This window comes from Gopherus evgoodei, chromosome 17, assembly GCF_007399415.2.
Source record: "Gopherus evgoodei ecotype Sinaloan lineage chromosome 17, rGopEvg1_v1.p, whole genome shotgun sequence".
NCBI lineage: Eukaryota > Metazoa > Chordata > Testudines > Testudinidae > Gopherus > Gopherus evgoodei.
Window position 1 is genome coordinate 9,800,313 of NC_044338.1, and position 26,708 is coordinate 9,827,020.

Here is a 26,708-nt window from a genome sequence, read left to right on the forward strand (position 1 = left end):
AAGAGGTGCAAGTACCTTCTCATGATTAGTAATTGCTGGCAATGGCAGTAGTAACTGAGTCAGTTTTTCCTGTGGCAAGTTATGTTGTTTTTCCAGGGTATCAGCACAGTAATCCAGCGCTTTGAGTCTGCCCACGCATTCGTTTGTATTTTGTAGAGAGCTCCCATGTAAGAGAAAAATCCCATTGGTTCTAAAGTGAGCAGGATAAAGCCATATCATGCAGGATGTTTTGGTTTGTGCTCAGGAGTTCAAGGCAGTTTTTATAATATGCTGCTATTGTTTGTGGCATGCAGGCGCTATATTCCCATGGCTTAGTGCAGGGGTAGGCAACCTATGGCACGGGTGCCGAAGGCGGCACGCAAGCTGATTTTCAGTGGCACTCACACTGCGTGGGTCCTGGCCACCAATCCGGGAGGCTCTGCATTTTAATTTAATTTTAAATGAAGTTGCTTAAACATTTTGAAAACCTTATTTACTTTACATACAACAAAAGTTTAGTTATATGTTATAGACTTTTAGAAAGAGACCTTCTAAAAATGTTAAAATGTATTATTGGCATGCGAAACCTTAAATCAGAGTGAATAAATGGAGACTCGGCACCCCACTTCTGAAAGGTTGCCGACCCCTGGCCTAGAGGTATTTCCAAGAATACAGACTGCTGGGTCACCGTGGTGGTACAAGGTAGTGTTGGTTTTAGGAGGAATGTGCTTACAAGCATGGGCATTTACTGTGCATAGAGAGATTTCTGGCTTGTTTAATGATACATCTTGTCATTTCTGCCTAATGGGCCTTGTTATGTGTGCCTAACGGTTACATTAAAATGTGCAAGCACAGCTCTTTACCAATATTATGTCAAGAATAATCTAATTACTACAAATGATGCATCTGGGTATGCATAAACGTAGTTGTTGATTTAAATGCTTTCCCCCACCTCTCCCTTAATATAACAAACCATATTTACATGTTGAACCTGCCTGAAAGCCTTCCTCGTTGTCAGTCAAACCTATTTCAAAATGAAGTTGACACAAGAAAACTTCAGAGGTGCTATTTTGGGTGCCATTCCGAGTTGAGCGTAACAGAAATACTTTCTCTTGTTATTCCTAACGCAGAAAAGCATAGGGCCTGATTCTGATCTCACTTATCCTGGCGTAAATCAAGACCAGTTCCAATGAAATTAGTGATGTAATGCAAGTTAGATCAGATTATTTCTCTGTAGCAATAGAGGGGGCTGAAGTTCATGAACAGAGCAATAACAGGAAGTGAAAAAGTTGACATTTATTTTTAGGCCTGATCCCACAAACACTTATGCACATCTGTAACTTTATTCAGATGAGTAGTCTGACTGAGTTTAATAGGGCTACTCCTGTAAGAAGAGTTCCTCCTATGTACGTATCTGTAGGATCAGGCCCTACTTTGCATTATATTTTATTTCTCTTTATTCATTTTTCTTGTATTGCTTTGTCTGCTACTATTTTTTTCTTAATTCCATTTGCAGTTCTCTTTTCCAGCAAATTGCTTAGTTTCCTATGTTTGGCTTTATGTGCAGGAAAAAAAGGCTTCTTGGGGGAGGGAGGAAGGACATAATTCAGAAACTGTTAAAGGAAATGTTATTAGCAAGAAGATTAAGTCTGTATTTTAGGATAAAGGTTTTGAATTAATGGAGGAAACTGAAACTAAAAGGAAACTGAATAATCTATTTTCTTTTTCCAAGGCAAAATATAATAAAGATAACATCATATTTAGCAAAAACTAAATTTCATATGTAAAATGGCTCCAGTATAGTGATCTAAGGTGTCAGTAACAGAGCTGAGAAAACTTCCTTTTATAAAACCATGGGGTTAGTTCTTCAGCTGATAAGTAGGCATTGAGCACATTGAAGCTGTACTGATTTATTCTAGTTGAAGATCTGGCCTCTGAGTTTTAATTTGACAGTGCCCCTTTATCATACACATTAGCAACCAGAGTCTGCTTTCAGTTACACCGGTGTATATCCAGAGTAACTATGGAGTTACTGTACTTCTTAGTTACATTAGTACAACTGAGCACAATTTCGCCTTAAGTATCTGACAAAGCTGCCATGGAAAGAACTTCATTGAGTTTGTTAACCGTTGTGTAGCTCACTCACACAGGCCCATCATAGTCTTTGGAGAGAATGTCAATTTTCTTGCTGCATCAATGCCTTTGCTGGCATAGCTTCAGAGGGAGTTCATTTGCTGTCCCAACATGAAAACTGAGTGAGAGCATTTGCTAGGGGAAGGATGAAAGGAAACACTGGTGATGAAGAACGGTGGGGGGAGGAGGAGAGGGGCATTTTTGGTGCAATGAAATGTTGAACAGAGCAAATTGCAGAACTGTGTCACCTTCTCCAGAAAACCCCCAGGGGAAGATGTGGTGGTGGAGAAAAGGAATCCAGGCAGAATGGGCACGGAGTAATCATATCATCTGGATCAGACTCTCAATGAGTGCAGATCATCAGCATAGTTCCACTGACTTCAGTGAGATTATGCATGTGCTTAAGGTTATGCTCATTCTTAACTATCTTGTTGAACTGGGGCCTTAATGACTCTACAGCCTTTTACCGCCACACAGTTAAAAGAGTTTTCTTTTAGCTCACATAGCACAGGCCTGTGCTTTTGGTGCTGAAGGTCCTGGATTTGATCCTCCCTCACATGCATGATAATCATGTGTGTGGTTTGCTATATATGCATGGTCAGGGAGCTGCCTGGTACCTTGTAAGCTGTGCTGCCAGGACTGCAAAGGAGACTGCCAGCACAATGAGGTCATGCATGCATCTGTGGGTCCTGATGCTGAATCTCGCATAGGTCTTTAGACTCAGTCTTTGTTCCAATTTGAACTTTGAAATGAGGAATTTCCCATCCTACCTTAGGTGACTACATCTGAAAAATAAGCCTATAATATTAAAACCAAATGTAACTAATGCATATTAATAAAACCCTATGCAGATAACGAAATATATTATGATTTTAAAACAAACAAGTTCTGTGTCTCCCCTGCAGCTGCTTTTAGGGCCTGATCTGAACACTCTGACGTCAATGTCAGTCTTTTTGTTGGCTTTGGATCAGGTCCCTGATCACACTAACTTGGCCACTTTGATCCTCCCAACCTTCCTGAGCACATATACTGACTCCACAACCCCATCTTCCCCAGACAAACTGAATTAGGCCCTAACCCTGCAAGCTCATATACATGGGTGGATGGATCTCTGTGCCTACATGGAGCCTCACTGACTTCTATGTCTTCATTCTTGAAATGTGCCTTTATTACTAGCTCCAAAACAACATCACCACACAAACCTTCCTAACTCAAGCTGTTTAAGGTATAGGGAACTACTCAATTTCCCACCCACACTCAATTTCATTAATAGATGCGCTGATTTGCTTCTAATTTTGTGGGGGAAAAAAAGGTTTGAGATGAAGCCTCAACTAATTTATTCTTCATGAAAAAAGGCCTTTTAGTATGAATGGAGATGCTTTAATTCTGTAGCCTTTTTGTATTTTCTGTGTGTATTAAATATATTTACTGTCTTCTGTATGTTAGGAACCATGCACCTAATTAGAGCAGGATGTTTATTTGAAAAGGAAAAAAAATCTAATTAGCATATATTAACATAACACTGCATTTATGACATCTTAATGGCATCAGTAGGATTTATGAATAAAATATAACCCGGGCATTTACATTTTTCAGTGTTCCGTTGCTGGCTGTAGAGTTGTGTATTGGGGTGGGGGGGGAGGGGGTTGGTAAATTATCAATAGTCCAGCTCAGAGTCCCTTTGTACAGATTCTTGTGTTTGACTGATCCACAAGTATCCTATTATGCTTTGTTCCTTGAGAAATATTACATAATTTTTTGCACTAATGGGTCAAAAGAAGGGATATACACAAGGGCAAAGGGCATTTATGTACATAACTGCTTTCAGCTACGAAGTCAAAAGAGAGGCTTTCTAGTACTGAAATTTCTGTTCTCACTAGTCCCAGCAGTATATGAATATTACAGTATGCCCAGAACTGGCCCATGTATTGTACACAATACAGGATAATGCCACCCATTGTACAAGGTTTCTAATTAAGGAAGACAATTGTGAATAACATTTTGAAGACTCTCCAAGTGCTATCTGGGCCTGATATCCACACCTTCCTCCATTTAACTTTGTGCAGAGTTAGTGCAAGAAGCTGCCAAAAGGATTCCACCTGTGCAAAGTGAGTGGCAAATTCAAGGCAGTGGAGAATCAGGTCCAGGGAACTCCGCATGTTGATCTGACTTGCTACCTTTTCACAAAGGAACTGGGCTGTATTCTGTGCAACTGATGCGCATCTAACTTTGCCAGGTGGTATGTAGTTTTTAGTGGGTTGAGGCAAGTAGGTCTCACAAGTGCCAGTGTTCAGTGTTGGATACACAAACCGTACACTTGCTACCACTTTATAGCACCGTTAGTATGAACAAAATAGCAACAGACAGATGCTGGTGGCTTCACCAGTAAAAAATTAGAATTGATCTGTCATGTGTCATCAACAACAGTCACCAGTCAGATATTTCCATGCATCACTGAGAACAACAGATTAGTTTCAGTCAATCCAGGCTTTGGCATGGTCTCGTGCTGTCTCTACCTGCACCCTCCAAACTAATGAGGGTTAGATTCTGCAAACAGCCTTACTCGTGAAATAAGATGCTACTCAGCATGAGAAAAGTTGCACAGGCTAGCCCTGGATGATTGGAACGGTGAAAAGAAAAGCTGTGAAGCACACGTAATAATATGTGACAGCTTGATTCTGTACCTTGCAGGGCTTACTAACGCATGCTGTAAGTGCTACTCATGGTGAATAAAGGGTAGCTCCATTAAGTTCAGAAATGAGGAAACGAAGGGTATCTTAGAAGTGATGAGCAGAGTGTTTATTTTTTCTGTACATCTTATATTCCCTTGAATGGTTCAGTAGAAAAGTTTTACATATTTCACTGTCACTTGATCTCTGAATGTTTCTGCCCATTTTTTAAACAAGAAACTGACTCTTTAAATGCTATCTTGCAAGGGCTGTCAATCGGTTTTTAAAAAATGATTCATTCCTCTCATGCGCTCATGGTCTTTTTAAATATACAACAGCAGACTCTCCTGGTGATAGTTCTTTTGGTTTATGCTACAACATACTTTGATTTGTTTCCTGCAGCCTCCAGAGCAGGTGTGGCATTCTGCAAAAAAGAGGATCAAGTGAAAGCATGAAGGGGAACCTTGTCCCCTTCTCTGAGTGTGTGTGGGATGCCAAAAAAGCAGTCGGACTGGTTAAGGTTCGGCTGCACAGGAGAATACAATATGGGGAACCCAAAGAGGGGGTTTACAGACCCTGCATGCCAGCCAGATATACTTGTTAAGGGGCTCCTTCCATGCTGTCATCTGCCAGAACTGGATGTAGATACCTCAGATAGATGCATCTCTTCAAACACTATCTCTCATCAGCCCTCCACTTGATTGATGAGTAAAAACTGGCCCTCGATCTCATTTAACCAAACAAATAGTAAGGACATGTGAGACATGCTATTCGTAACAGTAATATATAACACTTCAGTGGTGCTTTTCGGTCATTAGACTCAAAACACACAACGATCGGGTACCATTAAACATCTTTATCTCCAATCTACAGGTGGGGAAACGGGGGCAGAGTGATTTGTAGTGTTTTGGCCAAGATCACACAGTGAGTCAGTGGTGACAGAGCCAGAACTGGAACCGAGTTCTCCTACCTCCCGCACTTGTGTCCTGTTTACCGGAGCACACTCGCAATGCAGATGAATACACCTATCGTTTAAGCTTGCGTGTGCCCATGAGCAGACTTGGAATGCAGATGCATTGGAGGACAACAGCTTTTGCTATACACTACAGAGGGCTTTGCAAGATTAAGGTCATAATGGAAGGCACGATCCTCGGCTTTATAGTGTAGTAATGATGATTGCCATTAGTTATGATAATTAGTTTTCTTTTTTTAAAAAGGAACAGCAATTTTTTTCAGATGCTGACATACAGTACTTTCCATAGTACATTTTAGGCCAAGTATTTTATGTAAATAAAATAAAATAAAATAACACAATTCACTAAGGACCAGATTCAGGGGAAAGTCTCCGACTAACTGGAATGGGCTTGGGATCACATATAAACACACATAAATGACAAACGACACTGTCAACATTTGCTACGTGATCTTGTACCCCACACCACTGCTCCGTCACATTTCTTAGTGTTCTTTTTGCTTTTTGTATTTCTAAATTTCATCAATCATGCAAAAGTGTTCATCTCAGGATGTTGGTTAGACCAACAGTGGTTCTCAACCTTTCCAGACTACTGTACCCCTTTCAGGAGTTTTGTCTTGCGGGCCCCCAAGTTTCACCTAATTTAAAAACTACTTGCTTACAAAATCATATATAAAAAATACAAAAGAGTTCGAGCACACTATTACTGAACAATGGCCGACGTTCTCATTTTTACCATATAATTAAAAAACAAATCAATTGGAATATAAATATTGTACTTACATTTCAGTGTATAGTATAGAGAGTCATTACAATAAGTCACTGTCTGTATGAAATGTTAGTTTGCACTAACTTCGCTAATGCTTCTTCTGTAGTCTGTTGTAAAACTAGGCCAATACCTACATGAGTTGATGGACCCACTGGAAGATCTGTGAGTAACCGCAGGGGTACACATACCCCTGACTGAGAACCACTGGGTTACACCACTCTCGAATGCGTGAGGTTAGTCTTTTCTTGCCAGATAGTAATTTTGTAATGAGATTTAGATCAGTGTCTTGTTATACTATAATGTTGAGTCCAACAAAATCTTCCCTTGCTCTAGCTGGTGTTTCCATAATTATTTCCAGTGCTGTTGCTTTGTAAGAACAACATATTGTCGCAGCTATTATGAAAAACAAATGCAATGTTTCACAGTAATTCCTAATTATATCTCATTTACTGATTTTTATAGTAAATCCAGAAAGCATGATTCAGAATTCTGAAGTCAAACTTAGTTGGTAACACAAGCTATAATATGTACATATGTGTGTACACACACACACAATCTTAATACAATGTATTCATTAGTAACCAAATTATCCAGATGTGACCACTAATTCTGAAGCCTCATCTTGAGGTATGCTGGGCTAATTTCCAGAAGTGCTTAGCAGCAGTTGTAATCAATGATAGCTACGAGTGCTCAGCACCTCTAAAAATCCAGCCTTATTTATTTCAAATTGGACATCTATTCCAGTTTTGCCAATGCTTCAGAACCTGTGTAACTTTGTTCACATGGTTTTGACAGGATTACTCACACATGTAAAGTAACAAGTGCTTAGGTGGTTTGCAGAATCAGGATTAAAGTAAGTAAAAATATGCGGTACAAACAAATGCAATGGAGAGTTTGTAAACGTTAGAATAATGAATAAATCATAATAAAATGTGGAACACAAATTAAGATCTTTGAATGACAGATGCAATAGAAGTATTTTTATTAATTAGAAATACATTGCGCACATGTAAGGATATTTCAGGACCACAGCTTACTTTACAAACCTCGCAAAGCAGACAAGCACTGCTTGTGCTACAGACAAAAACCGCTACTAACTATGCTTTCAAATCCCAGGAACATTGTGCATTGGCTTCAGTGGAACTACTAATGTACATTAAAATTACACAAGTGTTTGCAGGGGTAGAGCCTGAATTTCCATACAGAGGTGTCTAACTTAGGCATCTGCAAAGCACTTGTGATTGTCGTATGTAGGTGCTTGCCTGTGAACAACCACCAAAATATCACATCTTGTTTGCTCTTGATCAGAGAATTACACTAGGGAGGTTAGGTCCAAACTGGATTTTTCCCCTTTAAAAATATTTCTTCCATGCAATCTTCAAAAAGTGTTGCCATCATGGAGGGGCAAAGGGCGTTTTAACAAGATCACACTGCACCATTTTGTTGTTCCTTTTTTTGTTTTAACTCTTGCAGGTAGTTTTTTTCTCTGGGAGTGATCTATGTGTGCTAAACTCAGGGTATGTCCAGACTACCCACCGATTTTTTTGGGATTGATATATCGTGTCTCATCTAGACGCAATACATCGATCCCTGAACACGCTCCCGTCGACTCCAGAACTCCACTGGAGCGAGCAGTGGTAGCGGAGTCGACACGAGGAGCCACGGATGTCGATCCCGCACCGTGAGGACCCAACGTAAATCGATCTAAGATACTTTGACTTCAGCTACGCTATTCATACAGCTGAAGTTGCGTATCTTAGATCGATACCCTCCCTAGTGTATATACCAGCCCTCAAATTGGTGCACACACTGTCTGCCCTGTTGGTTGCTTCTATACCCTGGGCCTGGCCTACACTAGGGGGCGGGGTCAATATAAGATACGCAACTTCAGCTACATGAATAGCGTAGCTGAAGACGAAGTATCTTATTTCGACTTACCTCCTGTCCTCACAGCGCGGGATCGATGGCCGCGGCTCCCCGTCAACTCCGCTGCCACCACTCGCTCTGATGGAGTTCCGGAGTCGATGGGAGTGCGTTCGGGGATCGATATATAGTCTCTACATGAGATGCGATATATCGAGCCCCGAAACCGATCGCTATCCGCCGATCTGGCGGGTAGTGTAGATATACCCTTAGATTCCTGCATTTCTCCTGAGGATGGTGATGCCTAGTTAGCATCCCAGTGCAAGATACTTAGGGGTGAAGCTCTGTATTCTGAACCACATTCATGGCTCCCACTGACTTCAATGAGAGATGTGAGCAGGCATCAAAAGACACAAAATGCAAACAAAACCTGATTTTAAATCTTCTCTCTTTTGATGTCCAATAATGAGGTTTGCTCATTAGTGGATCATAACACTAAGAAAAATTCCACCAAATGTTGGTGGAATGTTTGCAAAACTGGGCAATACTCTACATACAAATGTTCACTGCCATGTTTGTAAAATGTAATTGATATATCTAGTTTTACCAAAAATTCTTCATCCCTTCTATCAATATGTCAAACAAGATGCTAAAGGTATTTAGAAGCCTATTCTTATCAAAATTAGGCTAACTATTTTGAAGCTTTCAAGAAAGTACATACCACAGTCTGCCTGGTACTGTAATGGGATTACACGTGCAGTGATCTCAGCTTCTTCTGTACTATTATAAAAACAGCACAATGATTTGGCTGTTGCCTTTTTAACAAAAGTTGGAATAATAAGAGATAGGCCTTGTATCCACAGGGAATTTGACCGGCAGTATAATTATACCACTATAGTTCTGCCGGTCAATTTCCCTATGTAGAGACATTCCCTGTGTCATCTGGGGAGGAGTAAGAAGGGCTGTCAACTTGCTCACATTTGAGGGTGACACCTGCAAATTCACTCTGTCAGTCATTCTTCCTCTGACACTGAATTGCTACCCTGCCTGTCTAATTTAAATATATTTAAAAATACTCACCATTTAGTAATTTTTTATGCATTTCCCATAATACTTCGGTTAGTCTAAGGACAATGAGTTGTAGAAAATTAAAGCTGCCTCCCAGATTTGAGCAGTATTTTCAAACTTACTTATGCATATATAGAATGTATCCTTATTTTGTCTGCCTCTTTTGGCTCAGACACATTGCGTTTCCTAATACAATTTGGGAGAATCATTTTGAATTATTGGACTTTTAGTCACTACAGGAACCACCACCTTAAAAATAAATCAATCAAGGATGTGATGTACAAAGATATACTTGCCTTATTTATGGTGGAGAGTGACATTTATTTTAACTTTGGATAGGACTGCTAAGTATGCTAGTAAATATTCAGTAGTAGATGTAGTAAATGTAGTAAAATCCTAATAATATAAGATTTCACTACAGTATCCGTTACTAAACCCAGGTCTGCACTTCAGACTTGTATCAGTCTAGCTAAATCGCTTAGGGGTGTGAAAAATCCACATCCCTTGAGCGACATAGTTATACTGATGTAAATCCTTTATAGACAGCCCTGTGTGAACGGGAGAGCTTCTTCTATCAACACAGCTATTGGCTCAGGGGGAGGTGGATTAACTCTGTTCAGAAGCGAGAGAAGACTCTCGTCGTTTTGGAGGGAGGCGCAGGTTGCTGGTTTTAGAAGCAAGGTTCTTTACTGTCCATATCTGGCTCTGCTTCCGAGCAGGGTCATGAGCCCCAGGCCCAAGAGATCGGATTATCTCTGACACTGCAGGGTCTCCCTTTGGTTCGAGTCCGTTTCACTTGCCGGTTTTCACATCCACACAGATTATTGCCCCTCAAGCAGGGATCCATTTAAAGCCACCCCCCTCCCACAAACGTATTTCTGTCAGTTGGGCTGGGCCAACGGTTCTTTTGTTGGCACTTTACATGGGGGGGGGGTTAAGGCTCCCCTGGCCCAGATCCTTGATTCACCAGGTTTGGGAGGGACGGGGCGGGGCAAGCCTGATGCGATGCACTAACGCCAGCCACCCTGAGGCAGGGAGGGCCACGCTGCAGGCGGCCGGCCGAGCAACCAGCGCGGGGACTTGGGGTAACACGGCGCCCCGCATCTCCGCCTGGACCATACCCTGAGGCCTGCCCTGCCCAGCCCAGCCCAGCCTGGCAAGCAGCGGCTACCAGCCCTCGGTCACCTCAGGCTCCCGGAAGTTCCTTCCCCTTTAGGCCCCTCCCGTGCCTCCCCAGCGATGAAATCCACTTGCCCCTCTTCCCTTGCCAGTAGCGTCCTTAACTCACCGCGCCCTCCCTCCTCTCGGATTGGCCGCTTCGCCTGCTCATCGCGCCATCCCTGCCTCTGACTGGTCGTCTGACCTCAGCGAAGGTGGCACAAGCCGCTTCCTGATCCGTCACGGGAAATCTCCCCCTTACGATTTGAAGAACGACAGCTCCATCAGCATCCGTCACTCGTGAGAAGAGCTGTCAATCAACTTGAGTTCCCGCCTTTAAGCTCTATTGGCCCGGTGACCTTTTTGGGGGTAGGTTTTAGCTGTGGAGAGACGGTTGGTCAGTTGGGAAAACCAGTGCTATGTGATTGGCCAGTGAGGTGAAGAAGGTGCGGCCATTCGAGGTGAGGGTTGTGTGAGGTGAGGGAATCTCGCGGGGTCTCGCCGGCACTTGTCGGGAAGGCGCGTGATGATTGGATAGCAGGGTCAAGTGGGCGGGACTGAGTCTCGGAGTCTGTGCAACAGCCGAAGCCTATGGGCTGGCTGAGCTCTGCTCTGCACGGTGATTGGCTAGGGGCGGCTCTCGCGGAGCCTGGTCGGCCGGGTCCGATTGGCTGCGGGCGGGTGTCGGGCACGCGCCCCGCATGGGGGGGTGGGGAGGGGAGGCCGGGTGCGCGTGCCCGCCGCTCGCTCGCTGTGCGCTCCGCTCAGGGGCTCCGGGAGGAGGTGAGTCTCGACAGCAGCGGCGGCGGCGGCGCCGGCGGGTCGGGCGGCCGAGGAGAAGGAGGCGGTGACTGCCGGGGGGCGGAGCGGCGCCTTGCGGCGGGGGCCTGAGAACCCCCCTCCCTCCTCTCCTTCCCGCACACACTCTGCGGGAGACCCTCTCCCCTCCCCCCATCCCGGCTCCTGCTCCTTCCCCTCCCTGCCTGAGGGGGGGGCTGCAGCCTCCGGGCTCCCCCCCACCCACGCCCCGCACTGGGTCAGGCTGTCAGGGCCCCGGGGAGGCAGCCACAGAGGGGGCTGGGGCTCCTGCCGCCTCTCTCCCTCATCTCCCCCCCGTTTTCTCCTACCCCCTTTTATTCTCCTCTCATTCCCTTCCCCACTCCTTCATTTGTCACTTTCTCTCTCCCTTCTTCCATCCCTTCTCCTGTCTCACATCTTGGTTCCTCCCCCCATTTATTTTATCCCCTTCTTTCCCTCCCCCTCCTGATTCTCATCCCTTCTCTGGCTGCTCTGTGTATGTGGACAGCGCACTTCTCTGTCTTTCCAGGGAAAGTTGGGAGCCTTCAAGTTTTTAGTCTATTTCAGGGGGTGGGGGCATAGAAGAGGGGAGTGATGTAGAAGGCCTGGGGGATCTCTATGAAGGTTTTGACGTAGAGGATGTGGGAATGGAAGGGGTAGGCTTCTCAATACTCTCAAACTATTCCAGGGGGGTGACTTCAAATCCTTTTCCCGGGGGGGAGGGGGAGTGATCATTTTATTTCTAAAGACTGGTGCGAAAAGCCCCAACAACCCAAGGATGGAGTTTTAGTAGCCAATCACGGCGGAACTCTTGGGGGGGAAAAGGGGGTTTGGGGCGCACAGGCTCACGTGTATGTGAAAAGATTCATCAGATTGTTTGGCTTGATGGAGATGTGAAGCTAGTTGAGCTCAATGCTTTTGAAGGTGGGCCGTGTATGATGAAACCTGACTTCTTTTAAAGTGTAGCAAATTTCATTTTTTATGGCCAAATGACAGCTTGACCCAGTTGTTATCCAGTCAAAGGGCATTTTTTTGAATGTCTCTTTGTGGCACAACAGCCAACGCAAAAATGATGGCGGCTTACAATGGCGGTACGTCTGCAGCTGCAGCAGGTCACCACCACCACCATCATCACCACCTTCCTCACCTCCCCCCTCCTCACCTCCATCACCACCACCACCCTCAACATCACTTGCATCCAGGCTCTGCGGCTGCAGTACATCCCGTACAGCAGCATGCCTCTTCGGCGGCTGCGGCAGCCGCAGCTGCGGCTGCAGCTGCAGCCATGTTAAACCCAGGGCAGCAACAGCCATATTTCCCATCACCGGCACCGGGTCAGGCCCCTGGACCAGCTGCAGCGGCCCCTGCTCAGGTACAGGCAGCAGCAGCTGCTGCAGTTAAAGCGCACCATCATCAGCACTCACATCATCCACAACAGCAACTGGATATTGAGCCGGACAGACCTATTGGATATGGAGCCTTTGGTGTCGTTTGGTGAGTACAGAAAATAAACTCAGCTAATTTTTCCTTTTCATTATTTACCAAATCATAACTCATTTTTGTCATTTGGGCCTGAATATAAGAAAACTACTTACTTACAAATTGCTATTAGTGATTCATATCTATTGTAGAAAGTTGGTTTTTGTGGGGCAACAACCTCGTGCCATTAGGCCATGCCATAAGCCAAGTCAGTTTTTGGATGACACCATTATTTTGAGACAAATGCAACATATTTATACATACCTTAAAAACTGTAGACTATGAGAATGAAATGGCATTTGTTTTCCTTGGAGGTGAACTGCACAGCTTTAAAATGCATTATCAATTTTTGATAACAATTGAGTAATAGAATATACTTTTAGACTTAAGAGTTTCAAATGGGAAATGTGAAAATTAAATTTTTCGTTAGACACTTGCCAAGATTTCAGTTGAGCAGACAACATTTGCTCTACAGTAACACATTACAGACCACCTAAGACAGTGATCCCTGTACTTTACACTTTCCTCATAAACGCGTATTTCTGTCTTACTGTACCTCTGAATGTCTTGTCTTCTCCATGGCCACTTATTTCAGTAGATCTTATTTTGAAACTTAATCTCTTAAAATAGAATTTGTGACTACTCCAACTTTAGCCTATTTAATTCCCTTTAGTCCTTCTTTCCAGGGTCACTGAAAGAAAACAGCGTTTATTTTTCATTTTTATGATGTGTTGATTTTAAATCAACAAATTTACCATTGACTTGAAGATGCGTTAGAAACACGAAGTATGTCTGGGTTTTGTTTTTTTGCCAGAGCAGGCGTATTGCAGCACACTTCCTGTATCACAGATATGAAGTCACAAGCATATAATTGTGGCGTGACCCCACAAAACCTCTCTCTATATTTTTTTTAATATAACTTCTTAGTGTCATTTAAGGGACATCTGCCTTAGCAGCTTTCCTGTAATTTCATTTTACTTAATTAAAAGTACTGCACCCTTTAAAGCTGTGATTGTCTTTGTATGCTGGTACGTATTGCAGCTCCAGAGTGTTTTACAGTAGAAGTCTTTGAAAAACAAGACTTTATTCTTTTTTAAAGGTAGGTGATTGATAAACTATCCAGACACATGTCTTTGTTACAAAATCATGTTTTTAAGAAGACAAAACTTGAGGCTTAAACTAGATAAATTTTAAGGGGCTGAGTTACTATTTTAACTTGCATTTTTACTATTTAAGAGGAAACTTCGAATTTTGAGATCTCCATACTGTAAATGACATATTAATTTTTCAAAGTCAAGGGATAACACATGCTTATAAAGAGCCTGAATTGCTGTATCCCTAGTGAAGGTGTTCTTGCCACTGTTCAGTGTAATGTGATTTAAGTTTAAGATAAAAACTAGAAAGAAGTCCACTGTCAAGATATATCCGAAGATTATTTCCACCTGTCCTTGATTTTTATTACTCGAGATATATCTGTCTATATTTTGGAATATACTTTACTGTAGGCTTTGTTAATTTTGGCTACTGTGTAAGATCACATCCTATTCTTTATCAATTGGGACATACATACATTGCTACTGTGTGCATTTCCTTAGGTTTCTGTTGTGTCTGTTCTGTTTGCAAACAGGCTGGAAAAAGAGACCTGCTTTTGTTGTTTTAGTACTTTGTTAATATTTCATTTTGATGAAATAAAAAGATGCAGAGTAAATAGTATAGTGTGACAGCAAGAAAAAGGAAAATAAGTTGTTGAAATAGCAGTTGACTGTGTGACTACAGTAGAATGATGGCCAAATGTTTCACTGGTATTAACTTAGCCCTGATCGTCCAATTGGATCTATACAGATGGAAGGGTCTCCCGGTGTGGCTTCCATTGCAGAATTGTGATCTCAATATTTACTTAAAGATAAATTGTGAAATTTTTAATAAAAAATGGTTAAGATTACCATAGTGTGGCGTACAGGTATTATCCAGTATGGAACTTAGTATATTCCTATGCACTGAGCAATTAGTTATGTTTAAATTATATATTTGCAATTAGTTCCTGTTTTGCGCATACTAAATTCTGAGATAATTCAGTGGTCCTTGCTCTGCTTTTGGCATTTGAGGTTATCGCTTGCAGGTGAGATGCATCCAGAATTTAAGATCTAGCGTGTAAGCAAATTGTGTTTCAGGATATAAGAATGCATTTATAACGTACGTGTATCTACATGAAATCACCTAAAATCATTTAGATATGAAAAATGTAAGTTTGGTACCTGTGTAACCTGAGAGCTTTAATAAAACATAAACTAATTTTATATAATGACTCTTTCTCTGCCTAAACACATAGTGGCAGTAATTAATTGCTGAAAAAAGTAATGCCTGTGATTTTGAAGGAAATTGGTATTACTTCTGCATGTAGATGAGATATTTGTAGAAGTAATCCTGCAATTTACCATTCAGATTTATCACTGAATAGTCAGTCAACTGGGACTTGATTTATCTTGGTGCTGAATGTAACTAGTGAAATAAGTTATCAGCAGTGGACAGTTTTGTAAAGGTATTGAATTTCCTGTTAGCTGTCTAGTAAAGATTTTGTTTTGACAATTGAATTAATATTTGTAATTAACAGTGCCTGTTAGGTTTTGTTTACATCCAAAGGTTTTAGAGTACCAGCCAAATAAACTGATGTTTTGGTGCAGCCAGTGTGCTGTTGTACTTCACCACTCATGAGTTGTCAAAGCATCATGCTTCAGTGTTTTCCACACTATCTCATTCAGATTTGTACTGCTACTGTTGTCTGTATAAACAGATTATATCCTTGTTTATGTGGGCACCACTGCAGCATAATTTGAGTATCCTTGACAAATGTCATCTCCCTCAACTACAGGTAGATTCTGAAATAAGCTTAATTTAGCTAGTTTAGCCATAAAGAATTGCCAACAGACTGAACAGACATAAATAAATTACTTTACCGTTCAGGGTCCAGTACATTTTAGTAAAGAATAAACAGGTACATGCAGTAACTTAACCAAAGACTGGTACTTACGAAAGGTTGGTGAAAATGGAAAAAAAAAGTTGTTAAAAGCAGTGAAGGGTTTAAAAGTGCCTTAGCCAAGGACATCTAAAATTTGCTTAACTCAGGTCTCTGTTGTCAGCTTGCCAATAGTCCAAGGACTACAACTTAACTTGCTTAAACCAGAGCAGTTTGCAGATATCCTGGTCTTTAAAGGATCAGTGTCAACTCACACTTAAATTAGTTAACAATTCTGTCGTATAAATCTTTATCCTTAGTGAAAGTTCTGCGTGTATTCCTTATTTCATCCTATATATGGTTTTTGGAAGACTCCTGTACATCCTTAGAATGTGCATGTGCATGAGGAGCTGTCCTCCACGGTAGTGCTTCTGTGTTGCTACGGAGACCTGCTGCCAGCTGGTGGGATTCCCCTACGAAGAAGGGGGCTTGGTATCAGAGAGGAAGAGAAAACACTAGTGCAGGGGTTCTCAAACTGGGGGTCAGGACCCCTCCAGGAGTTGCAAGGTTATTACGTGGGGGGTCGTGAGCTGCCAGCCTCCACCCCAAACCCTGCTTCGCCTCCCACATTTATAGTGGTGTTAAATATATAAAAAAGTGTTTTAAATTTATAAGGGGGGGGTCGCACTCAGAGACTTGCTATGTGAAAGGGGTCACCAGTACAAAAGTTTGAGAACCACTGAAGTGCCTGTAAAGCTTCCGCAGGATGGATGTAGAGAAGCTGAAGCAGCCACTGCAGGGCACCTCACTGTACCCTGAGCCAGTGATAAGGGGCTCCCTGGCAGCATCCATCCCTTAGGAGAGCAAAAGAGTAACTACTTGTGCTGCTCATGGGAGTCACATCTGTTTTTTGCTGCCAGTGTGCTCCCACAATAGGAGGTGAAAGACATAAAGGGATTGGGAACACTTCATGGTGGTCAGAAGACTCTATAGATGCTTATAGCTCCAGTAGTATCTGGAGCATCCCTCCCAGAAGGGTGAGGAACCAACCAGTGCTGGAGAAGATCTGTTGGGAAACTTTCTTAAGTGATTTTCAGTTTGCTTGCATATGTGGGGAGTAGGGGTTTGTGTATGAGAGGGAGAATAGTGTTTTAGCAGGTGCTTACTACAGCTGCTAATGTTAATACCTAGATCTTAAATAGTGCTTTTCATCTATATATCCAAAAGCACTTTTCAAAGGAAGGAGGTCAGTGTCATTATCCCCATTTTACAGATGAGGAAACTGAGGCATGGGGCTTTGAAGAGATTGGCCTAAAGTGACTGAGCAGGCCAGTAGTGGAGTTGGGTACTAAACTGAGGTCTCCTTAATTCCAGTCCAATGTCCTATCCATGAGGATACAGCATCCTTACTTGTGGTCTATTTCCTAAGAAATCCATTTAGTTACTTAAAAGGTGATGGCAAAGGATTGCTTTTGAAAGGAAGTCCAGATTTAAAGGGGTGTAAATGTAATGCACAGAAAATGTACAAACTCTGTAAAGCTTAAAAACTTGATAGCTTAATTTACTAGCATTCACATTTTAAGTACATAGATTTGAATAGTGCAACTACCACTTTGTATTCTTGTGTAGTTCATGGAAGAGGATGTATATGGCTTCCAGCTCATTGTATAATGTTATGTCCTCTCACTGTTGTATCTGAACATCAGGTGCTAGGATGTCAACATATATTTGTATACAAATTATGTGTATACAAATAAGCTATAAAACTGAAGACCAATCCAATTTTGAAGTCTTAAAGTGAAATGAGTTTTAAAGTGTTCATTTTCTTCAAGTTGAAAAAAAAAATCCTAAAGGTTATGTCCCTTATGGCTTACCAAGTGGTCTTGTTGTTCATATAAAGATGGGATTGTAGCTTGAAACTATATTAAAGATAAGGACAGTCAGGAGATGCAGTTGATCCCTGGCCTGTACTTAGATCTGAAATGGTTAAAGCAAATACTAAGTAACTATTGGAAAAAATGATTATTTGTAATTGATATTAAGTGGATAAAATGTGGGCCTGAAATTTGTTTCAAAGTGAATTACATTATTATTATTTAATGCTCCAGCTGTGAAGATGTTTCTTGAATCTACTGATAACCTTTTAATATTTTTGTGAAAGAGTTTTGTGTGCTGAGCAAGAGTACAGTACAGATGATTTGTTTCGGAAAAAATATGTTGGAGGGTCTAGTAGAACAAACAATTGAGGCTGTAAGTTCAGAATCCTATAAACAAGTGTAGGATAAACTCTCCTTTTGTGTCCAGATGCTGATGGGAACCAGGATGCTGTTTTGCATTGAGTGTTAATGCAAATCTCAGCTATAAAAGCCTAGAGCTAGTTTAGTAAAGTATGGAAACTCAGCAGATAGTTGAAAGATTAAAAAGCTTTCATTAAACAGCTTTCAAGAGGAGTTTTGTTATGTTTGCAGACATTAGCTTTTGTGGAGCCATTTTGTGTGAAGGTAATTTTCCAATGGCACAAAGTTTACCTGTGGGAACCAGGAGACACATTTATAGTGGTGGTGTTTTTTTCCTGCTAGCAAACACTATGTTATCCATTCAGCAAATGAATCAGGAAGTGATTCTAACAATCAGAAAAATATTCCTGTGTTGACTGACATCTGGGAAGACGGTTACTCCCTTTGTTTTCAATTACTTCATCTGCGGCTTTGCAATAATCTAGAATGATTTTTCCAATATTGGCATAAAAGAAAACCTAGCTGAAAGTTTTTCCTTGGAGTTTTAAATGCTTATGAAACTGAGTAATACTTGAACTGCAAACAGGAAATGCTCGCTCAACTAGATATAGCCAGGTATCAGTAGGAGGCTGTGGAAGTAGTAATCCCTGCTGATAACGTATTATCCATAGAGAAGGCCACTGCAGAAACTGTTGTAACAAAACAGAACACGCTAATTGAGCAAACCTGAGACAAGTCCAAGGAGACTATTGAAAAAAGTACTAATATGACTAATGGTCTGGAGTTCATCTTTGCCAAGTAAAGAATATAACTTAATTTTCTTCTTTTCTTCTGAAGAAAAATCCCCTATTCAAAATATGCCATAAAATATCAGTTTTGCCCAGTAAAACTCTTGCGCCTCATGATGGACTCTAGAACTCTGTTTAGGAGTGTATAAATAAAATGGAAAAAGGTGCGTGCGTGTGTGTAGAATTAAAAAATGCTTGTGACCAAATGTTTGTTTACATCTGGAAAACGCAACTGCAGAAAAATGGGTATTACATTCGGCATTGCTGATAATTCTCTCTTCTAGATATCTATAAATGCCAGGTAATTCAACGAATGTATCTGGTTTGTCTAGAGCAATACCATAATCTGAAAATTTGATCTACATGTTTCTCATATTATCACAATTACTGCTTGCATAGTTTGGCTTGCTGTGTGAAGATCTGTTCAGAACACCCAGAAATATGAGATACTGAGGTTGGCGTTGATGTTGTAGTACAATTTCCTGGCTTCTACTTTAATCTAATGTGTAGGTTTGAAATGTGACCACTAATTGTTCATCTAGGCAGAAACTCTTCAGTAGTAGCAGGCTATCTTGAATGGATTGAAGATGTTGGGTGGGACCACTTCAAACTTGAAAATTACATTAGAGATTTATCTGTGAAGCATCATGCTGTACTTGTATCATGCTGTAATAAATTCTTTTGTTGCCTGGGACATCTAATGCAGCTAATCATCATTTCTTAACTAAGATATTATGTCAGTTTCATATCACTGGTGCTTTGAGGAAACCATGACGAAGCCTGAGGCAAAAAGGCAGTGCTGACAATAACATGACAGAGCAGTGCATATATTGTACTGAACACTGACCATCACACTTTAAGAATAAATGGGTATACATCCTTATATGGGTATGCTGGTATTGCTAAAATGAGTGCTATGTTTAAATAATTCAGGGTTGTGATTTTCAGAGTTGCTTGTTGGTTGTAAAGAAATACATCATGGTGGCATGATCTTATTCTTTAAATTTTATGTTGGGTGAATTGGGATGCTCCTTATGTATCAAAATTTCACTTCCCAACATTTGTGAAAAGAGAGAACCTGTTGTAACATAGATATACTCTTTCCCTAGTGTTGATGAATTAAATCAAATATATATGCGTGACATCTCTAAATATTTTTGTTTGTCATGAGGTGTTGTACAGGAAAAAATAAATTTTGGCATTGGTGTGGTTTCTTATTATATCCAGTTATTAGCTATGAAGAAACTATCTGGAAACTGGGTAACATATTAAGTAATAAAGTCTGAATTGTTGCCTTGCAAGATGGCATAAAGACCAAGGAATATGGACAATATATTTTATTCCTCTCAAAGGTGAGTGAGACTCTTTTCAGGCAAATCAGTCTGAAGTAAGTTATGCACAGGTCATTGTTTCATGACTAACTTCATATGCCATTTTGTTCTATTACACCATTTGCAAGTCTTGATATTGTTTGTATCCATATGTAAATGCATGTTGGCAATACAGCACATGATAGAATCCAATATTTGTTCTTTCAGCTCAGCTCTGCAAATGTTATAGCTGAACAGCTTGTAACTGGATTGGAAATCAAAATTAGGTTTTCACAAGATATTTATATTTCAGATGTGACTCCCCTCATTCCCCGACTAAGGCATTTTTTTTAGCTCTTAATTTGTTTTTACTTAGGAGTTTTAGGAGAGAATACACAAAAAACAGAATTTAAGTCAATTAAATTGTCCACTTTTAGAAGAAACAAAACACATGCATAATTTAGCAATGGATCAAGGCAGGGTGGTAAGAGTGAAGCAGAGTAACAAGTGTTTGTGTGGCACGTGCTTGTTGTCACCAGGCTATGTTGTGGGGTATGCTAGTTGCCTAATTCCTTGGGAGAGCCATGGAACTGGGGGAAAGAAGAGTCAGCATTAATGTCCTCTGGAACCAGGGAGGATGGGAGGAAGTTGTTGACGTGTCTGATTCTGGGCTGGCTTGTGATTGTTATATCTGGGACTCATTTAGCCTTAATCTGCTTGGGTAGGATTTTTAAAAATGTAATCCTACTTACCTGTGAAACTGGGATATGAAATATGAGGTAACATTTTGAGTTGTTTTCCACGAAAGGCTGAATTTTTGTTGTTAAAATGAATATCTTAAATAAACAGGATTCTAAAATTGGAACCATTTCAGAAGGTGCTATGAGTCAAAATTAGCTTTAAATATATGTTAACTTTTTTTTCGGGGCAGAGAATCTTGAATGTTTGCTACGCTATGCAGAATGGTGTGTGTGGGGGAGGTGGTTGGGGGTGTGTGTTTGTGTGTTTTTGCAGGCTCCTGTATGGAAATATAGTCTCATCTGTTTTGAATTTCCAGGACTACTTTTGAAGTTTTGCTTATCTGGCCTAGTATAAGATATTGAAAAGTAGCTTGCCTGTTAACTTTTTGGTTTTGAACTGGATAAGACATTGTTCCCAATTTTTACAGTCATGGTTTCGTTATCCAGGTGGTGTACATATTTGATCTTTCATTACTCAAAAGATTACAGTAGAATGGTGTCAGCTGGCAAGCCCCTTTTATAAAGAGAGTGACAAAGGTTGTTTTTTTTCTGATTATTCCTACTTGTCGTGGGGAGAGGAATTAACCCTTTTTCTGTGTTGGTATAGAGTATGTGGGACACCGTACAAACACTTTGCATGATCCAGATTCTTCAGTTTTTATGTAGGAAGATTAAAATGCTTTTATTAGTTTACCTGTGGAGTAGATCTATCTTCAGACAAAGTAAGGTTCAGAGTTTCAGATTAAATGGTTGCCATTACAACCCATTCCAATATTGTCAATCATCTGATAACCATTGTATTCCCTGTACAGTACTTAGTATAGAGAGTACTGAAGTAACTTCAATTATTTGCAAATTAGAGTTGTAAAGATTATGATGGAGACCCACTGCATGAGCTTAGGTGAAATGAACAAATTGTGCATGTTTCAGTGTGTGACTCTGTATATGTATGAGAACATTCAGTGTGCATTCGAATGTTGTGAAATTTCGTTTTCTAAATAAAAGTAGCTATTGCATATGCACTAAAGTAATAAGGTTGAGAATTTAAATGCAGAAATGTCAGAAAATCCGGAAGATATTATTCTTAGTTGTGGTAACATCAGTTTTGCATACACTAGACACAAGTTAACAACATATGCATTAGTAGCAAGCTAGGTGATCTAGTCAAAGTACTTGTGGGAACCAAATAATGCTGGATTTTGTGACACATGAACATTTAAATTATGAACTATAATGTTGAATAAACATGGGAATTTTAGTGACTGAATTTATAATAATCTAATTTGGGCTTTTACAGTAATTAGGCCACTATAATCATGTTACGTGGAGGTGCTTTAAACAAAATGATTGTCACTTTAACTTTTTTAAAGCGGTCTTGGTTTTGATATAAATGTAGTCTACCAAAACAACAAACATACCAAACCAAAACTTAGAGTGTCAAATGTTAAAGCATTAAATCATGCTTTAAAGTACAGCTGGGCTGTAGGAATTACTGGTAGCAACTATGGAGCAAATAGTTACTGCAAAATTTATTATAAAAATACCAACAAAAACAAGGTGTAAGACCTGAGGTGAGATGGGAAAGAAAATACTTGCAGGGAAAGGAATACAGGAGTTATACAATTATAGAACAGAGCTGTTATCTTAGTGGAAAGATTTTAATAAGACAAATTGCATTAACTTTTTTTTCTGTACTGTTCGTCACACCAATATGTAGTGTGTGTTTGCATGCAATGTTTAGATTTGATTTTTTGCAAATCCTAGGCCCTGTCTACATGTGAAGTGGTGCAGCTGCATTGCATCTGATGAAGATGCTCTGTGCCGACGGGAGAGAGCTTTCCTGTCAGAATAATAAAACCACCTCCACAAGCAGGGGCGGCTCCAGGCCCCAGCACGCCAAGCGCGTGGTTGGGGTGGCAAGCCATGGGGGGGTGCTCTACCAGTCGTCACGAGGGTGGCAGGCAGGTTGCCTTCAGCGGTTTGCCTGCGGAGGGTCCGCTGGTCCCGCAGCTTTGGCGGACCTCCCGCAGGTGTACCTGCAGAGGGTCCGCTGGTCCTGCTTGCGGGAGGTCCGCTGAAGCCGCGGGACCAGCGAACCCTCTGCAGGCAAGCCACCAAAGACAGCCTGCCTGCTGTGCTTGGGGTGGCAAAATGCCTAGAGCCGCCCCTGTCCACAAGCGGCAGAAGCTATATCTGCAGGAAAAGCTCTCCTGCCGACATAGTGCTGTCCACACCAGTGCTTATGTCTGTGAAAATTGTCACTTGAGGAGGGAAAAGTGTCGTTCGTTCCCTGTGCTACATAAGTTCTGCCAACATAAGATATAGTGTAGATGTAGCCCTAGTTTTTGTGCTTCAAAGACTATACTGGTATAGCTGCATTACTATAGCTATACCCTATAGCCTACACAAGTGGAAGGTGCTTATGTCTATGTGGATTTTTCAGCAGCAGCATGAACATAAGGATTAGCAACAGAATATAGAGGACTAAGGGGGGATCTGATAAAGGTCTATAAAATCATGACTGGTGTGGAGAAAGTAAATAAGGAAATGTTTTTTATGCCTTCTGATAACACAAGAACTAGGTGTCACCAAATGAAATTAATAGGTAGCAGGTTTAAAACAAACTAAGTATTTCTTTACACAGTGCAGTCAACCTGTGGAACTTTTTGCTAGAGGATGTTGTGAAGGACAAGACTATAACTGGGTTGAAAAAAGAACTAGATAAATTCATGGAGGACAGGTCCATCAACGGCTATTAGCCAGGATGGGCAGGAATAGTGTCTCTCGCCTCTGTTGATTACTTGATGATTACTTATCCTGTTCATTCCCTCTGGGGCACCTGGCTTTTGACCATTGTTGGAAGATAGGATACCGGGCTAGATAGACTTTTGGTTGACCCAGTATGGCCGTTCTTGTGTTCTTATGAAATCTATCTGGTGAACTTGGAATTTTGTTTGTGAGGTTTTTAGAATATAGTACAGCATATACAGCACATTACGATTTAGTGTAACATCCCTTTAAGATTTTGTGTGTGTTTAAAAAAAAAAAAAATCATTGCGAGCTGATGCGATAGTATCATCAGGTTCACTCTTCTGTGTTCCTCAGTACCAAATAATTCAGTTGTTAAACTCCTTTTCTGTAAATCAGCCATTGTTTCCCAAAGGGTAACAACTGTTTGTACACATACATGAGCATTGGCCGGCTAAACCCAGGGTTGTGAGTTCAGTCCTTGAGGGGGCCATTTAGGGAACTGGGGTAAAAAAAAATCTGTCTGGAGATTGGTCCTGCTTTGAGCAGGGGGTTGGACTAGATGACCTCCTGAGGTCCCTTCCAACCCTGATATTCTGTGTGTGTGTGAGTATAATAAAACATCTACGCACGTGTGTATTGGAATACTAAGTATTGGAATTGTATTGGAATATTAAGTTTTGAATCAGTCTAAAATCTTTGAGGACAGGGAACACTTAATGAAAATTTCCTTAATTAAAATGTCGTCCATTATTCAAAAAGTGTACACTTGAATTGATTGACAAGCACTAATTTAAGCCTTGTCTACCTCTAGAGGAAGTCATGCTATTTCTACCCTATCCCACAACTTGTCCACATAAAAAAGTGGTTCAGTTGATTGTTATGGTAGCAACAATCATTGCAATTTACCCCAGTATTTCTCCCCTCTGTGGAGAAAGAAGTGGCTTGGGACTATTTAGAAAAACTGGACGAGCACAAGTCCATGGGGCCGGATGCGCTGCATCCGAGGGTGCTAAAGGAGTTGGCGGATGTGATTGCAGAGCCATTGGCCATTATCTTTGAAAACTTGTGGCGATCGGGGTAGGTCCTGAATGACTGGAAAAAGCCTAATGTAGTGCTCATCTTTAAAAAAGGGAAGGAGGAGGATCCAGGGAACTACAGGCCAGTCAGCCTCACCTCAGTTCGTGGAAAAATCGTGGGGCAGGTCCTCAAGAAATCAATTCTGAAGCACTTAGAGGAGAGGAAAGTGATCAGAAACAGTCAGCATGGATTCACCAAGGGCAAGTCATGCCTGACTAACCTAATTGCCTTCTATGAGGAGATGACTGGATCTGTGGATGAGGGGAAAGCAGTGGATGTGTTATTCCTTGACTTTAGCAAAGCTTTTGATACTGTCTCCCACAGTATTCTTGCCAGCAAGTTAAAGTAGTATGGGCTAGATGAATGGATTGTAAGGTGGATAGAAAGCTGGCTAGATTGTCGGGCTCAACGGGCAGTGATCAATGGCTCCATGTCTAGTTGGCAGCAGGTTTCAAGTGGAGTGCCCCAGGGGTTGGTTCTGGGGCTAGTTTTGTTCAATATCTTCATTAATGATCTGGAGGATGTCGTGGACTCTACTCTCAGCAAGTTTGCAGATGACACTGAACTGGGAGGAGTGGTAGATACGCTGGAGGGTACGGATAGGATACAGAGGGACCTAGACAAATTAGAGGATTGGGCCAAAAGAAACCTGATGAGGTTCAACAAGGACAAGTGCAGAGTCCTGCACTTAGGATGGAAGAATTCCATTCACTGTTACAGACTAGGGACCGAATGACTAGGCAGCAGTTCTTCAGAAAAGGACCTAAGGGTTACAGTGGACAAGAAGCTGGATATGAATCAACAGTGTTCCCCTTGTTGCCAAGAAGGCTCATGGCATTTTGGGCTGTATAAGTAGGGGCATTGCCAGCAGATCGAGGGACGTGATCATTCCCCTCTATTCAGCATTGGTGAGGCCTCATCTGGAGTACTGTGTCCTGTTTTGGGCCCCACATTACAAGAAGGATGTGGAAAAATTGGAAAGAGTCCAGCGGAGGGCAACAAAAATGATTAGGGGGCTGGAGCACATGACTTATGAGAAGAGGCTGAGGGAACTGGGATTATTTAGTCTGCAGAAGAGAAGAATGAGGGGTGATTTGATAGCTGCTTTCAACTACCTGAAAGGGGGTTCCAAAGAGAATGGATCTAGCCTATTCTCAGAGGTACCAGATGACAGAACAAGGAGTAATGGTCTCACGTTGCAGTGTGGGAGGTTTGGCTGGATATTAGGAAAAACTTTTTCACTAGGAGGGTGGTGAAGCACTGGAATGGGTTACCTAGGGAGGTGGTGGAATCTCCTTAGAGGTTTTTAAGGTCAGGCTTGACAAAGCCCTGGCAGCGATGATTTAGTTGGGTATTGGTCCTGCTTTGACTAGATGACCTCCTGAGGTCTCTTCCAACCCTGATATTATATGATTCTATGATTTTGTTGGGGGTGAAGTCTCGACTGATTGAGGTTCAGTCAAAATGCCATTCTGGATGCAACACACTAGCACAGTTGGTGCACTGCCAACACTGAGAGCTGCCATCTTTGTCATCTCCCTTAGCTGTCAAATTTCCTTAGTGAGTGAAATTTTAGTGGCTTGGCTGAGAACCTGCCGAGATGAAGCTAATGGAATTACTGGAGTGGGGGAAGCTGGGGAGGTAAGATGGGAGGGACTGAGAAACTGTGGAATTGGAGAAAGGCATTTCTGGTCTGGTAGTGGAGGTGGGGAGAAACATGGCTGGGGGAATGTTTCTGGGGAGAGGGAAAGTGGGGGATGTGGCATGGGGACAGAAGGGAGGCTTGTTGGCTGAGGCAGCTGTCAGATCTTACAGTTGTCAAAGATGACCGCTACCTCTCCTGAACCGGGGTAAGGCAACTCTACTTTGGATACAAGGACAAGTTTTACAGCACTTTAAGATGACTAGTGTGGATGTGCTCAATTGTTTGTGTTTTAGTTAATTGTTCTGCAGACAACTGAGT

General features: G+C 41.6%; 1 protein-coding gene and 1 long non-coding RNA gene across 7 annotated transcripts in view; one reads left to right on the forward strand and one right to left on the reverse strand.

Moving 5' to 3' along the window:
- The window catches only part of LOC115636422, a 45,384-nt gene extending 34,150 nt beyond the window's left edge, over window positions 1-11,234 (reverse strand). For all 5 annotated transcript variants that reach the window (XR_003996923.1, XR_003996924.1, XR_003996921.1 and 2 more), the window contains exon 1: window positions 10,743-11,234. This is a non-coding gene — a long non-coding RNA (uncharacterized LOC115636422). The remainder of the gene's footprint in view (window positions 1-10,742) is intronic.
- Window positions 11,235-11,426: 192 nt separating this feature from the next.
- NLK (nemo like kinase) overlaps window positions 11,427-26,708 on the forward strand; it is a 105,887-nt gene continuing 90,605 nt past the window's right edge. Inside the window, exon 1 of one of the 2 annotated variants that reach the window (XM_030536227.1) lies at window positions 11,427-12,904. In XM_030536227.1, the coding sequence (XP_030392087.1) occupies window positions 12,447-12,904 (458 nt within the window). In that variant the 5' untranslated portion in view covers window positions 11,427-12,446. The remainder of the gene's footprint in view (window positions 12,905-26,708) is intronic. The other variant, XM_030536226.1, reaches the window with a different exon arrangement.